The sequence below is a fragment of the Stomoxys calcitrans genome, chromosome 4, assembly GCF_963082655.1.
Source record: "Stomoxys calcitrans chromosome 4, idStoCalc2.1, whole genome shotgun sequence".
NCBI lineage: Eukaryota > Metazoa > Arthropoda > Insecta > Diptera > Muscidae > Stomoxys > Stomoxys calcitrans.
The window spans coordinates 182,910,124-182,926,604 of record NC_081555.1 but is presented as its reverse complement, the minus strand read 5'-3'; the positions used below and the strand labels follow the sequence as shown (position 1 = coordinate 182,926,604).

General features: G+C 38.0%; 1 protein-coding gene across 8 annotated transcripts in view; it reads left to right on the top strand.

Annotated features, from left to right (window-relative positions):
- Window positions 1-15,691, top strand: part of LOC106095876 (integrin alpha-PS2) — a 107,346-nt gene extending 91,655 nt beyond the window's left edge. For 7 of the 8 annotated variants that reach the window (XM_013263304.2, XM_013263302.2, XM_013263303.2 and 4 more), the window contains 6 exons: window positions 1,716-1,764; window positions 6,788-6,862; window positions 9,694-10,082; window positions 10,138-11,015; window positions 11,093-13,385; window positions 13,446-15,691. In XM_013263304.2, coding sequence (XP_013118758.2) covers window positions 1,716-1,764; window positions 6,788-6,862; window positions 9,694-10,082; window positions 10,138-11,015; window positions 11,093-13,385; window positions 13,446-13,535 — 3,774 coding nt within the window. In that variant the 3' untranslated portion in view covers window positions 13,536-15,691. The remainder of the gene's footprint in view (window positions 1-1,715; window positions 1,765-6,787; window positions 6,863-9,693; window positions 10,083-10,137; window positions 11,016-11,092; window positions 13,386-13,445) is intronic. The other variant, XM_013263307.2, reaches the window with a different exon arrangement.
- The last annotated feature ends 790 nt before the right edge of the window (window positions 15,692-16,481 follow it).

Genomic DNA, 16,481 nt, shown 5'->3' with positions numbered 1-16,481 from the left:
ACTGATCTTTTTAACGTGCTCGGAATCCACAAAGGCTGCACGAGTCCACAGAAGCCAATGCAAACCATTAACACCTTCCCTTGATTTCTTTCTTTCACAACTTCTGGTTGTGCTGGTGCTTGCTGGTAACACTTTGCCATTGTATTCAAATGGTGTTTTTAGTTCTTCAAAATTGCAAATTGAGAACAGAATAGCAAAAAGAAAACAAGTAAAAGCGTGCTAAGTACGACCGGGCCGAATCTTGGAAACCCACCACCATAGATTCTGCTAAAAATTTATACAAAATAAATTTAGTTGAACGGCATTCTATTCTATTCTACATACCAAACTTCTGTTAAACCAGCAAAAATTAAAGCTTCTAGGAACCGAACATGGATTATCGAGAGAGCGGTTTATGTGGCAGCTATACCAGGTTATATATAAGGAGACCACCGTGGCGAAGATGTTAGCATGTCCGCCTATGAAGCTGAACGCCTGGGTTCAAATCCCGGCGTGAACATCAAAAACATTTTCAGCGGTAGTTATCCCCTTACTAATCCCGGCAACATTTGTAAGGTATCCTGCCATGTTAAAACTTCTCTACTAAAAGGTGTCGCTATGCGGCTTGCCGTTCGAACTCGGCATAAAAAAGGATATGAGAGAAGGATCCCCTGCTCCTTAATGGAATGTTCACGGGAAATTTAGTATTTAGTATACCAGGTTATAGACCGATTTGGACCTTACTTAGCACAGTTGTTGGAAGTCATAACAGAACACAATGAGCACAAATTTAGCTAAATCGGATAAAAAATGCGGCTTCTAGGGGCTCAAGAAGTCAAATCGAGAGATGGGTTTATAAGGGAGCTAAATCAGGTTATATACCGATTTGGATCGTACTTGGCACAAAACACCACATGCTCAATTTCAGAAAAATCGTACAAGATTTGCGGCTTGTAAGGCCTCAAGAAGTCAAATCGTGAGATCGGTTTAAATGGCAGCTATATTGAAATCTAAACCGTTGTGGCCCTTTGCAATCTCCAATGACCTATATCAATATTAAGTATCTGCATCTGGACTGTACTTGGCACACTTGTAGGAAGTCACAACAAAATACCACATGCTCAATTTCAGCCAAATCGTAAAAAAATTGTGGCTTCCAGGGGCTCAAGAAGTCAAATCGAGAGATCGGTTTATAAGGGAGCTAAATCAGGTTATATACCGATTTGGATCGTACTTGGCACACTTGTTGGAAGTCATAACAAAACACCGCATGCTCAATTTCAGAAAAATCGTACAAAATTTGCGGCTTGTAAGGCCTCAAGAAGTCAAATCGTGAGATCGGTTTATATAGGAGCTATATCGAAATCTAAACCGTTGTGGCCCATTTGCAATCTCCAATGACCTATATCAATATTAAGTATCTGCAAAATTTCAAGCGGCTAGATTTACGACCTCTGTCGTTATTTCGACAGACGGACGGAAATGGCTAGATCGACTCAGAACATCGATATATACTTTATGTGATCTCAGACGAATATTTTGAAGTGTTACAAACGGAATGACTAGATTAGTATACCCCTACATCCTATGGTGGTGGGTATAAAAAAGTTAAAGAAAATTTCACACTTCACTCTCACTCAAAAGCGAAGGCAGAAATGAATGCATACAAAACGATTGTAAAGCCCTATTTATATTTTAATATAATACCATTTTTTTCTTACCCCGATTTCTTGCAGAACGGCGATCGTTTATACATTGGTGCTCCAGGTAGCTGGTATTGGCAAGGTAAGCTATGCGCATTTCCAATATTCACTAAAACCTTGGCTAAGACTTAGTAATGTATTTTGTTTCATACTTATGTACCTCTACTTACCTACTTATTTGAAAAACAAAAAAAAACGTACAAATAGTTATAATTTTATTTCGAAGAAATCCGTAATCGAAATTTTATTCAAAATATGCTAAAATGTTTATATAAAACCCAAAACATGATAAACCTGGTATTTAGTGTTAAAGAAATTGTTGTATTTTTGTTGTTATGTTTACCCGTAATTAATAGACCCCAACCAAAGCAAACACCTTCTCAAACAAAAATCCCCCCCACACCACTTACCAGTCCTAAACAGATTGTTACATCCAACCCAGAGCCAGGAAGTTTAAGTAGAGTATTTGGACTTATGGACAAGAGTTTAATTTGCCCTTGTTCTCCATGGGGTGAATATGAAATATGCCAGAGAGCAAAAGTGCCAGATAAAATTGGCTTACCTCTCCAAGAATTGGCAAATCTTGTTAATCACATTGAAATACCCTTAATCCCTATCCTCCTATTCTCACTGATCTCATGGAACTAAAACGCACTGGGGTCAGGAATCAGTATGCCCACAACCGTTTGCATGTTGTCTGTTTGTAATGTAATCGGAGAAATTGTGGAGTAGTAGTTTTGTATTCGAATGTTGTATGTTTTCGTTGGTATCTGTCGACCTGTATTGATTTGATAGCCAATTTCAAATACTTGCCTCTTTTATGACCCCCTTCCCGCCACCATATAATGTAGAAAAAATTGCATGATCTTTGAACAAAAAAAAAAATAAGGGGAACCAAAAATAACGTTGAACCAAATATAGCAAATCTTAGATATTACCAAAATACATCTGTATTAAGAATAGCATATAATTTTGAAAGTGAATTAAAGAAAACTATTATAACTACAAAATATTCTAAAAGGGTGACTCTGACTCTTTTACTGTTTAAGTTTTACAATTTTTAAAAACAACTAATAAATGGCCCAATGTTTGGCAAGACCGGCATTTTGTTATCCTACACCCATTTCGATATTATTGGTCGCATGATGTATAACATCATCCTCTTTACAATTCATTCAACAATTCTATTTTGTGACGCAGTAACTTTCAGCTTTCTTTCAACATATCCAGCTCAGTTTTGATGGTTAAAAAAGCGTTTAGTGTTTATAAGTGATAAAATGACAAAGTTGGCGCTAAAAACCGTAATAGCTTAAGAGTCATCCTTAGAGATTTGTAAAACATAGAACATTTGCATATTGCAAATTAACATTCTAGAATTCCAGTCATTATGGAAAGGCCTTAAAATTTTCATAAAAGCCTAATGCATCCACTTCCAAAGGGTTGATAATTCTAATAAATTAAGGCTATTATCATATGAATTCATGCCAAGTCACTAGCTTTTATTTACTACAACTTCTTTTAAGTGTTTTGGTATCCTTCAAGAATTTACCCTCGTATTAAGCGATGCACAGAAAAAAAGCTTGTAAGCTGTCATGTAAAAAAACTCATCTCAATGCTGTTCCCTTTTTCATAAAATTACAAAGTAAGAAGTAAAAAAAAAAAACATTTTGTGCTTTGCATTTAAAGGATGTGTGGATATCACATCGCCGCTCTAGGCTTAAGTCAATTTTAGTTGGTTTTATGTAAAATTGTTTACTTTGTTCAATTCAATGCTAAGCTGCCAAGCTTCAAATCTTCATCATCATAGTTTATAAAGCTGAATAATAAGCTTTTATAGCATTATCTCGGATTATCACAAACCTAGCACAAAATAGTGCTTAAATATACTCCAAAGCGCAAATTTTTTTGTTAAAAAGGTTATTTTTATTGTATGCTACTATTATCATTGTACTCGTATGTATATATTCTATATCCTTTCAAATATGTATAATGTAAGTATATGTAATATTTCATATTTTATCTCAATATTGCAAAAGGATTGTCCACATATTTGTAATACAAATTACGCTCTAAGAGCACTTTAAGTTAAGAATGATTTTTGTATGGTGTGTTAATATATGGCAGTCTTGGCATTCTATATGAATCATGCAATCACAATTTGGTAGTTAGCTACGCTCACAAAAGGTGCTGCTGGAGACTGGCTAATAGTCAGGCGAAAGTTTAAGTCCAAGGACTTTTCGGCAATAAGTACAGGGTAGCTAACATGGAGCGCTATCAAAATCACACTGGTATTTCTATCTGTCGTAATGACAGAAATGACAGCTTCGTGGTATTTGTTTTATTTACAGATCATTATATTGCCACCAATAGCACTTGCTTCTGAGTTTATTTGGCTGGAGTCATCCCCAGCTATTGTTGGCGACCTAAAGTACTTCAATGTGAAGAAAATTTTTGTATATCGCACCATAAATGGTTACAAGGATACTGGTAACGTTGTCAAACGCCATGGTGGTATTCCAAAAAAAACTGCAGCTACACATGAAATGGTTAGTGAGTGAAGACTCAAATTCAATGAAATCCATGCTGTAGTGGTAATCAAATGGCTAGAAAAAGCAAAAAGCAAATTGCCCATGAACATTCTATTTAGGGACTGGGGCAAACTTCTCACAATCGATATTAAGCTCAATGATAAGGGACCTCCTATTTAGAGACGAGTCCGAATGGTGTGCTGCAGAGCGACACCTCTTTGGGAAGAAGTTTTTTACCTCACAAATGTCGCCAGCATTAGGAGGGGCAAACCACCGATGATGTTTCTACCAGAATTCGAACCCATGCGTTCAGCGACATAGGCAGACATTCTCTACCTCTGCGTTACGGTGGCCTCCAATCAAATGGCTAGAGATCTAAAAATATCTCGTGAAAGGATGCAACATGTATTGAAAAACTAAATTAAGATAAGGCCTTGCAAGTTCCAAAACGCATACGATCTTACACCAAAAGCAAAAAAAAATATAATACCCTACACCACCTGGTGTACGTGACTCTTTTATATGTAGAACTTATCTCGAAATCTTGTCAGATTTTAATTTGGATACCTATTGAAATATCAAATAGAACATTGTTAGATTTTCCTACGATAGAACAACAAATTTGGATTTCCACATCCTTAAAAGGCCATATCGGATAAAAGATTTTATGCGAGTTATAAAATAAAGTTTCGATCCGAATTTCGTGAGAATCGGTTAACGAAAGACCATATAATAGAAATTTTGGTTCAAATTTGACGAACTTACATATGGAAGCTGTATCCAAATCAGAACTGATTTTTTCCAATTTCAATAGGATACATCACAGATAGACCGAGGGTATATTCCCCCCTAAAGGGCGTTCAATAAAGTACCCCATCTGGAAAATCTGTTTATCTTTTTAAGACCTGGTGGATTTTACTCGGTTTCAATCGTTTATTACGGTTTGCAAAATTAAAATATTCCAAATTGTGCATTGTGGAAATACAAAGGGCCTTTCTTGAGAAACATTTTTAATGTAAACTTCATATTTCTCACCCAATTACGATACATGAAAGTTCCATATTGTCCTGACAACACTGTACAACAGTCAATCTGAGGGTGGGAAATTCCAAGTTAGATCCATTATATTGGGTTAGCAGAACAAAAACCCAAAAGTGATTAGAATCCTTTGGCCAAACTGTTTATTAGGGCTCTTTCATAATTTTGCGATATAACCGAGATATTGATATCATGGGTGAATAGATTAATACGAATTTTTATATTTTAATACTTAACCAATATTTGTTACCTTAATAATAACCTAAAAACTTAAATCATACATTTAAATTTGTCAGTCAATATCAAGGGGGAACGCCCCACCCCAAAAAACCCCAAACGGATTTATAGACCGGTCGGTAAAAATGGGACTTAAATGAATGGAACATAAGAGTAGAAAATGAATCTGGTATTAAAATTAAGTGTCAGGGGTCACACCCCATCCAAGGGGCTTTTTTTCAAGCAACCTGAATCAGTATTTCGATTGATTAGAATATGATATTCTAATAGATTAGATTAGAATATCTGCAAATGGCTGTCGACAGTCATGAATGACGAATAGGCTTTTAGTTGAACTGTTACCATTCATTAGTGGAATATATCAATTGTTCTATACGAATGGTAGTGCGATGAAAGACCGTTAGTAGAATAATACAGAATACAGTTGGTAGTTGTATTTGTATTGTGGACACTCCTATTGCATACATGTACTCAAAGATTGTGTTAATTCGATTTTTTTAAAAAAGACTCAGAAATGTTTTATTCGTGTTATGCAAAAACAAGTCCTGGTATATATTTTTAAGTTCTTTTGGTAATGATAAGAACAAGTAAAACTCAATGCACGCGTTAACACAATCTCAACAATATGTATTTGAATAATTAATTGTAAGATATATTTTTCCCTTTATCAGTATATATGCATACAGTGAGCGGCAAAATATAGTGTACAAAAGCAATTGTTTATTATTTATTTTTACAAATACTGAGCTTATGGTCAATGTAAGTTAGTACATAATTAAAATAGAATCTTTGGCTGCTAAGACCATCAGCTATGTTTGTTTTTGATTTCTAGGTTTTAATATAAAACTAAATATACACAAAACTTAAAACAGTTTTATAGAAGGTTAAATTTTGTGATCGTCAATCTAAAGGCCAAAATTAAAACTATATGAAAGCAAATACTTTTGTACACCTCATTTTACGCTCACTGTATATAGATGTAATGTTCTATGCTTGTTATTGTGGCCAAATATTAATAATTTTCAAATTGTTTATTTTTTTCTTGTTTTTTTTTAATGTTCGTGCACACTTTCTCCTACCAAACATAATTGTCTTAAATGTCTCAATTTCTAAATCTAAACCAAATGTTGTGACGCTCGTTGTATACTCATTAACGATCACCTTTAAAACGTAAATCGTATGCCACCAACCACCATGTATCTCTATCTCTATCTCTGATTATAAATCCAAATAATCGAAAAATATATAAAAATAAATAAACCAACCACAAAATCATCACAAATTACCACAAATAAACTAAAGGACAATCCTACTCCGTGTCACCAAATGCCACCTTCCCATATAAGCCGCCTTTTTATCAGCCTTTCGGCACCGGAGGTAATTTAATGAAACCAAAGATAGTGAATTAACCCAACTTGGTCTCCTGCAATCGCCAACATTAATAAAAGAAATCGTTTTTTTTTTTGTATTAATTTAAAACACCTAGAAATGCAAATGTATATCCCATAAAAAAAGCATACCCTCCTAAAAAAAAAAACAAATTCCTTCCTGTATATCTTCTCAATTGGCAAGAAGTCATTTTGTAAATTGTTTTTAATTTCGTTTTTCCAAAAGAGATACTGGAATAAGAATTACTACAAAAGAAATACCACCGCCACTACCACCACGCTTTTAGTTGATTAAGGAACTCCATTTAATCTTAAGTTTAATTGTTAATGGTATCTGCAGTTAATATGCTTCCTTGCGTTGCCACCTGGTGTGATTAGTACACATGGTACATACCACATACATACATACATACATACATGCATACAAGTGCTCTTGTTATATAGCGCATACTCGTACATTTATAAATGGTTCATTCAATGCTTTGTTTTCGATATTGGAAGAGATAAAAGGCTAAAGGAAGTTTTTCCCAAAGGAAAAAGCAAAAAGCGAAAAAATGCAAATAATTCCATTATAACCGATTCCATGCACCCAGCACTGATCGTGACCAGAAAAGCTGCCCCCAAGTAACCTGGCTTCCTGCACCCACACCCACACCTCATACACATACAACAAATTTCATATACATACATTTCATTTAGCTTAAATCTCATCTACAACATACTACAGCATCCTTCATCGGCCTGCCCATAGTGGGCGACATAGGTGTTAGCTCATCGTATTCCCCAACACTGTGTAAAAATTCGCTTAAAATATTTTCTAAAACAAACTAAAATTGTTTTTGGTTGTCTTACTTTTAATTAAGCTAGCGATATCACTATTTCTCTGTAACAACACAGAGTATAAGTACAATCGCAAATTTGCCCATGAGCATTCCATTAGGTAACAGGGGCAAACTTCTCACATATCAATTAGAGCTGTCTGATTCAAGTTTTAGCTCAGTACAATCAGCCAAGTTTTACTGCTGGCCACCTATTAGCAAAAGTTTAACACATAAAAGGAAAAACCAAAGACCGTATACGACCATGACATACGGTCTGCTTGTTCTTCCTAATATCGTAAAAGTGGCGGACTTAAGATTCATGCAAGTCGAATGCAGCATTTTAACCATTTACACTTTTTATCCCTTCGTAAATAGTAAATTAATTTGTAAATTATTACAAAATTACGTGTCGAAAAATTTTGCGAAATATATGAAACCAGCTGTTTTCCATTTTTACAACAGCTGACTTTGCTTAAGCCGCTATTACACGTTATGTATTGGGTTGCCCAAAAAGTAATTGCGGATTTTTCATATAGTCGGCGTTGACAAATTTTTTCACAGCTTGCGACTCTGTAATTGCATTCTTTCTTCTGTCAGTTATCAGCTGGTACTTTTAGCTTGATTTAGAAAAAAAGTGTAAAAAAAGTATATTTGATTAAAGTTCATTCTAAGTTTTATTAAAAATGCATTTACTTTCTTTTAAAAAATCCACAATTACTTTTTGGGCAACCCAATAGTTGTCATGTCACTTTTTTGAATACACACGTGATTTGAAATGTTTGTCAAAATTGTCAATTCACATACGATTCATCATTTTTGCTATTACACCTGTATGTTATTTTCGTATGACATAACCTAAAAATGTTAGCAAATCCGAGTTTTTATGCTCAAAAATTGTAAAAGTTGTGAGAAAGGTGGTTAAATCATAAAATAATTTAATTTGAGTTGCCTTCAATCGACTGACAACAAAAAAAGCTGATTTCTTTATGTTGTTGTCAGAAGGAATAGAGAACGCTCTAAACCAAAAAATGACATGTGCTATTTTGAAAAGTGATTTTCACATTCTAGTTGCACTTGCATCATACGACATGTACAACTCTACATGTGCTAAATTTGACATGTCAATAAACATGTCATAACATGATATGATATGTCATAACATGACATGACATGTCATAACATGAAATGACATGTCATAACATGACATGACATGACTTGTCATGACATGTGTAATAGAGTCTTTACCAAGCTAACAATTGTCGTTCGTTTCAGAACACATCCCTTGTGGATATGACAATACATATGAATATTTAATTTGTAAAAACTCAAATTTAAACAATTCTTTTCTGAAAAAAAGGGTTAATGACATAAGTTGTCGAAATCCATTTTTCAAGTGGTTTCATCTTTTAAGCTGCAAACTCTTACAACGCTGTTTCAGTTTGACGCCAATTGAAATTATTTTAAGTGCATTTTTTTTTTAATGTTTTTGCCCAACCAAGGGGTTTAATTTTAGTTCTAGTATAACAACCCAACCCAGAATTAGCGTTCGCACCTCATCAATCGCATCCATTTCGCACCTTGTCATAATGGTCCATCCATACGATTTCCATTTTTACATCATTTCATTTATTTGGGGATTCAAAGATCACAAAAATTTGGGCTCATACCTCACCTTCACCCCATTGTGTACCCTCGTCATTCACCCCTTTTGAAGAACTTGTTGTCTGCCTGCATGCCTGCCTGCCTGCTGTGTTAGTGCCTGGTTTACCGTTTGGAAATCAAACAAAATCAAAACTTTGTGTAAATACAACAAAGGTGTATGTGTTGCATTGGTTTGAAGTATTATTGCTCTCATTGCATCCCAGTTTTTTAATGAATCACTTACTAACCCACCTTTACTACCAGCTCCACCACCCTTGTGGGAGAAGGAAACAAGACCACCGGGCTAATGCCTTTTTCTTGGTGATTTTCTAAATCTCCGAATTTCCTTTACGTTTAGGTCAAACCTACTCACAGGATGTCACGAGACCGGAAAATCAAGTCTACTCCACAGCCGAGAGCAGTTCTAGCGATGACGATTCCTATTTGGGCTATTCCATGGTCTCGGGCCACTTTAATGGCGATGGTATTGAAGATGTGGCCATTGGCATGCCACGCGGCGCCGGTTTGCTGGGCAAGATCGTTGTCAACCAATGGAACATGGTGAATATTTTTAATATCACGGGCCGTCAAATTGGTGAATACTTTGGCTATGCTTTGGCCACTTCGGATGTGGATGGTGATGGTTTTGACGATTTAATCATTGGTGCTCCCATGTATAGTGAGCACGGCAACACTGAGGGCAAATATGATGTGGGCCGTGTCTACATTCTATTGCAAAAACGTGGAGTAAGTTTTGATCCCCAAATCTGTTATGAATCGTTAATTATCATCTCCTTTGCAGGCGGAACGCTGGTCCGTTGAACATATACGCGATGGTTACAATACGAAGGGCCGTTTTGGCTTGGCCCTAACCACTTTGGGTGACATCAATCGCGATGGCTATGGCGACTTTGCTGTAGGTGCTCCCTACGATGGTGCTTTTGGTCGTGGAGTAGTTTACATATTCCATGGCTCAGCAAATGGTCCTCTGCAGAAGCCTTCGCAGATAATCAGGGCCGAGGATGTTGTGGGTGTGGCTCCTTATCCAAGTACTTTTGGCTTCGCTCTCTCCGGTGGCATTGATATGGATGGTAATACCTATCCAGATTTGGCAGTAGGTGCTTACACATCTGCCCAGGTGTTCATATTTAAATCGCGGCCTGTGGCCGCCGTGGACGCCGCTACGTACTTCAACAGCGCCTCCAAACTTATCAATCTAGAAGATAAGGCTTGCAGTTCGAAGCGAGATGGCAGAGCTGTACCTTGCACCAATCTGACAACCTGCTGGAGCTACAAGGGTGAGCACCTGCCGTCGAGATTGAACTTCACCGTGTCCTGGGTGCTGGATGCCAAGAAAACGAAAAATCCCCGCATGTTTTTCATGTCCAATCTGAACAATATGCGTTCCATGTTTATTGCCCTAAATTACGGCCAACAGTTCTGCCACACCGAGACCGTGTACATTGACAATGTGGAAGACAAATTGACACCATTGGAAGTGGAGACCCGCTATAATCTCACCAGCAACATGGAGCCTGTGCACATGGTTAGACGCCGTCGTGCAGCTCTCGAACCTGTCATCGATCAAAATCGTGAAACAGTCCAGAGGGACACCATCAACATTCAGAAGAATTGTGGAGCCGATAATATCTGTGTGCCCGATCTTAAATTGGAAATTAAGTAAGTATACATGAGGATTAATGGTGCGTAGGTTCCGCCGAAGAAGAAGACTAATGTGTTTTGCTTTTGCCCTTTAGGACTGTGGACAAATATTTGTCTGGCTCTCCGGATCCTTTGACCATTGACGTTTTCATTTCTAACAACAACGAGGATGCCTTCGAGGCCGCCTTCTATTTGGTTATGCCCAAGGATTTGGACTACATGAAGATGGAGAAAATCGCGGACACCAATGATGCCACCATTACCTGCACAGTTCCCTCCAATGACAACCACTATACCTTGAAGTGTGACATAGGTAATCCCTTGCCCGCCAAAAAGGTGGCCAACTTCAGGGTATACATGATGCCCTCGATGAGAAGGGGCATGTCGCCCAGCTACGAGTTCTACATGGAGGCCAATTCGACCAATGCCGAAAAGGATGGCTCCACTATGGACAACATCATATCGAAGAATATCAGCATCTGGGTAGAGACGGATTTGGCCATTGATGGTACCTCATTGCCAGACTTTGATCTCTACAAGGCCTCTGACTACAAGTCGCTGGAGAATGCCACCAAGGAGGAGGATTTGGGTCCCCAGGTAGTGCATTTGTATAACTTCTTCAATAATGGACCCTCTGAGATTGTCGAGGCGGTAATGCTCATCCACTATCCCCACCAAACTGTGGCTGGCGACACACTCATGTACATGACCAACCAGCCCGAAACTTCGGGAAGCATTGTATGCGACCCCCATATTGCTGTCAATCCCTGGAATTTGCAATTGGATCAGAATCTAGTACGCAAGTCTTATTTGGCCGAAAGGGGGGCCGTGGGAACATCTTCCTCGTGGGGCTATATTGAAAAGTCTTATGGACATGCTGGTGGTGCCACAGGAGTTACGATAGGAGCAGGCAGAGTATTGACTGAAGAGGAAAAGAGGCGACTGGAACATGAGGATGCTCAGGTTGAGTCTGGAGACGGTTCTCGCATCCATGCCATGCGTGCTAATCAAGCTGCCCAGTCCGGAGGATCCACTGGCGGAGGCAGATGGCATTGGGATTGGAACACAACCACAACTTATGATGATGGTCGTCACACGGGCACAGTCACAATGAAGAATGGATCCTCTGCCAACTATGGTGATCAAAGAATAGCCCAAGCTGGCGCAGGAATGTACGGTGGCCAACAATACTACGGCAACTATAATCAACAACAGGGTGGAAATGTGCAAGGCCACAATGTGGGTGGCGTTCAGCAGCAATATGGCAACCATCAGCAACAAGGTGGAGTAGTTACTAATGCCAATATACAAGGACAAGGTGCAATGGGCAATGGCCAGGTTACTGCGCAGGGTGAAAATATGGGGGCTCACAATGTGAGGCAACACATCCAAATGGCCAACCCCTCCCAAAGTCAGGGACAATATCAAAGCACTCACTACGTTTCCGGGCAGCCGCAGAGAACCACCTACACCTATACCTCCTCGGGTGGAAGGTATCCCCAGCAACAGCAGCAGGGTCATCAACAACAGCAACAATACGGAGTGGGTAGTGGAGCTTCCTACAATGAATTCTCCAATAATGGCGGAGCTGACTTTGGAAAAATTGCTGCAGGAGGCGGCGGTTTCCGTGCCGGCACCATGGACCTTGGTACCCTCAATCGTGGCAATGTCGATGATGAAATACGAGCCCAAGGCGGTGCTGCTGGAGGTGGTGGTGGCGGCAATAGTTATACCTATCATTATTCCTCCGGAAGCCCCCAAACACATACCACCTATCAGCAGTCTTCTCACTCGTCTTCATCTGGTACGCCGCAAATGCAAGGCAGTTATCATCAGTCGTACCACTCCTCATCGGGATCGCCCCAAACCCATGCCAGCTATCAGCAGTCCTCTCACTCCTCCTCCGGAAGCAGCAATTTTGACAATAAGCCCTACTATGGTACAGACTACTACGATGACTTCACCGATCCCATTCAAATGCAAAACAGCCCAAGTGCTCCCAGCAGAACGCGTCGCGATGAACCCGAAGAAATTGGACTCAACTCTCCCTGTCGCGCAACCAAATGTGAAACTCTGCGCTGCGTGGCTCGCAATCTCAAGAAGGGCGATCAGGTTTGGGTGGGTATACGCACACGCATGGTTGCCAAGACCATGGAGAAGATAGCAGGCAGTGTTCCATTGAACATATCCACCATGGCGGTGTCGCATGTCACCAAGCTACCCAACATAGGCACACCCACCGATGACATCATAAGAACGCATGAGATCTACTACAAAGCTATACCTGAGCCCACCCCGGTGCCGGATGTGGTACCCTTGTGGGTGGTGGTGTTGGCAGCATGTGTGGGAGCGCTGATACTTCTGCTGCTGATATTCCTGCTTTACAAGGTATGGTGGGAGGTTATTGAAAAAAATCACAGTCTTTAATCTTCCTTTCTCCCTTTTTAGGTGGGCTTCTTCAATCGCAATCGGCCTGCCGATCATACCATGGAGCGACAACCATTGCGAAATGGCTACCACGGCGATGAACATCTGTAAGGATAGATTGGAACTGCTGCTATCCGTTTACCACATCTACAACAAAGAGCTCTTAGAGTTCTCTGCGTCTAATTATGTGTTGCTTTTATGAAAATACAAAAAAAAAAAACGAAACAAAAATCCATTGGACCATGTGGCAACTTTGTACCCATCCCGCCTTCCACACTCAACATCCAAATACCCACCCATCCCCGCACAAACTGTGATGGACTTTTCAAAAAAGTCCACACAAAAGCCAAAGTTGCTTCCGCATGGTCCATAGTGTCTGTGCCTGCCTTTTGAACATATCTGTCATCTGTCTCTATTAACAAACGCGCTGCAGCGCCCAAGCCACAGGAATGCAGCTGGAATTTATTATTTTTTTTTATCTTACAACTAACGGCTCCTAGTCACCAAAAACAAACAAAAACTAAACATTTTTATATATCATTAATTTTTTTGCCATAAAACACGAACGAAGCGCGTGATTTGACTTAGCCAAGCCAGGCAACCCACCCGTGTCGGGTGAAGACCGTCACTCCGTCCTGATCCTGGTTTTTGCCCTTTGCGGATCAGTTCGGTCTGTGTCAACTACCCACCCACACCTCCTCAACTCTATGATGGTGAAGTTGTGGAAGAGCAAACCAACAAACAAACATAAGCTAAAGATTTGTTTTATCGATCTATTTAATAGAGAATAATAAGAAATCTGTTGACAAATGTATTTTAGAGAGACAAAGAAAGCGAGAAAGAGAGAGAGCGAGAGAGAAAAAACCGAAAATGATAATCAAACCATTAAACAAAAGTGCTAAAATTATTTATAATTAAAATTAAAACTAATAAAACTAATTTTATACAATGGACGATTAAATGAAAACTATGATTAAAACAGGGCGACGTCTTTGTCGCTTGTGCGAACACTTTTGATCGCAAGTGTATGGGTAGTGAATGTTGTTATTCTGTTTTTTTTTTTTTTTGTAACTTTTTTTAAATGTAAGCTTGCGTGAATGATATGAACGAGTGAATGAGATGTGTTAAATTATTGCCATCCAATAAACGTAGGGTAGACATTTTTCCAAATTCGCCTTGAATTCAACTTGGTTTTCTCTTTGCCCATGTTATATTTCAATTTGATTAACAAGATTGAAATTTAAACATTTTTAGTTGTATTCAATGTGGATAATTCTGAATCTTAAATTAGTGTTTATTTCAATTCCATACATTTTTGAAACTTTTTATTTTCCGGAACAATGTCATACAACAAAGCTCGATTGACTTCAGTAAAAGATTTCTCAAGTTGGAACTCTTAAAATGATGTTAAAATAGCCCTAAATTGATTTGAAATTGTTGAAGAACTCCACACTTTTTCTTTATATGTTTACATGAATCCAGCGCTATTTATTCGTTAATTTCTTTATAAAAACAAAAAGTAAGAAAAGAAATGTTAATGTATATTAGAAAATTAAAAAATTGTCCAGATGTGTTCAACTTTTTAGATCTTTAAAGTGAGAAAAGCTAGCATGAATCTCAGTAAATATTGGACATTAAGATAGAGCATTTTGATGAAATACTCCGTAAATATTGGACATTAGGATAGAGCATTCTAATTCCACCGATTTCTACTTGAAAGCATATGGAAACAATTTTGTTTTTTGGGGAAACTTCTTGGAAAAATCTTTATCACATGTTTATAAGGGGGTTTCATACTGTGCAAATGTTTATTTTGTAATGTTTATGTTAATTTTTATCAAATGAATTGTCCGTTTTTTTTAAGAGTGAAAAAAACAATACCAATAAATTGTAAATAAACTGTAAGCGAACTAATTAAGTAATAACTACAAGAATTTCTTTTCTTTCGATAACTCAGTTATAATGAATTGTGTTCAAAATCCTTTTCTTCTCTTGGAGACTGTTTGTTGGATATGGACGATTTACAAGCAGAGTATGGCAGTACGCTTCCATCTACAAACAGTCAACCAGTCCATCTTTAGTACCTTTTCCCTCCCCCTTCTATGTAAAATTTGTCATTGTTTAATTTATTAATTGTACTTATTAACCGCTAACGATTAACTTGGCTTCTAATCTATACTAAGTTGTAAAAAAATAAAAACAAACAAAAAATACCCTAAACAAATAAAAAAGTATTGAAAAAAAAAACATAAAAATTCAAAACTAAATGCATGTTTTATTTACGCTTGTCACGACTGATGTGGGGATTTGATTTTCACATAAAACGTTTTTTACTACCTTTTACTTTTGGGCACTTTAAAGAAAGGGGTCATTAAATTTCACTAATGTCGACCAAATGACATTTTAATGTGAATGCATCAAAATCATGCACATTTTTAGCGCCGTTTTATGCTAAATGAATGAATGCATCAATGAATGGATCGATGAATGTCTTCCATAAACCAAAATTTGATTGTTTGACAGCGATTGTGCTATGTTTAAATTTTCTAATGTGAACAAAATCTTTTTTATTGCTTCAGTTTTTAATCCACTACTGAATTAAGAAGACTTTTGAAGTAAACATTTTATTGCCCTCACCCATTGAAAGAAAAAGTAAAATTTTTGAATGCTATGCTCAGATATATTGACAATGTAGCGATAATAAAAAATCGAAAAAAAATGTTTCAACAAAAAAAAAATGTTTCTCCCAAATACCTTTCATTGGAATATTGGTATGTACGGTAAATATGTCCGCTATGGGGGTGTTTTTGAGAGTGAGGCGGATCCCCATATATCAGATTCGTGCTCTGGTCTCAAATGCCTTACATTTGAGTCCCATATTGTCATTATTGGTTTATATTCCATTTGGCTGGTGGATTTGGAGGTGCCGCGGCCCCCTAGATATCCCACCCATCTCCGAGATCTGGCGTTTTTGCAAATAGGGTAAGGGGAGGGTCCACCCATTAAAGTTTGGATGTTAGATCTACTTCGTTCTCTGGGATTTGGTGGTGGATTGGA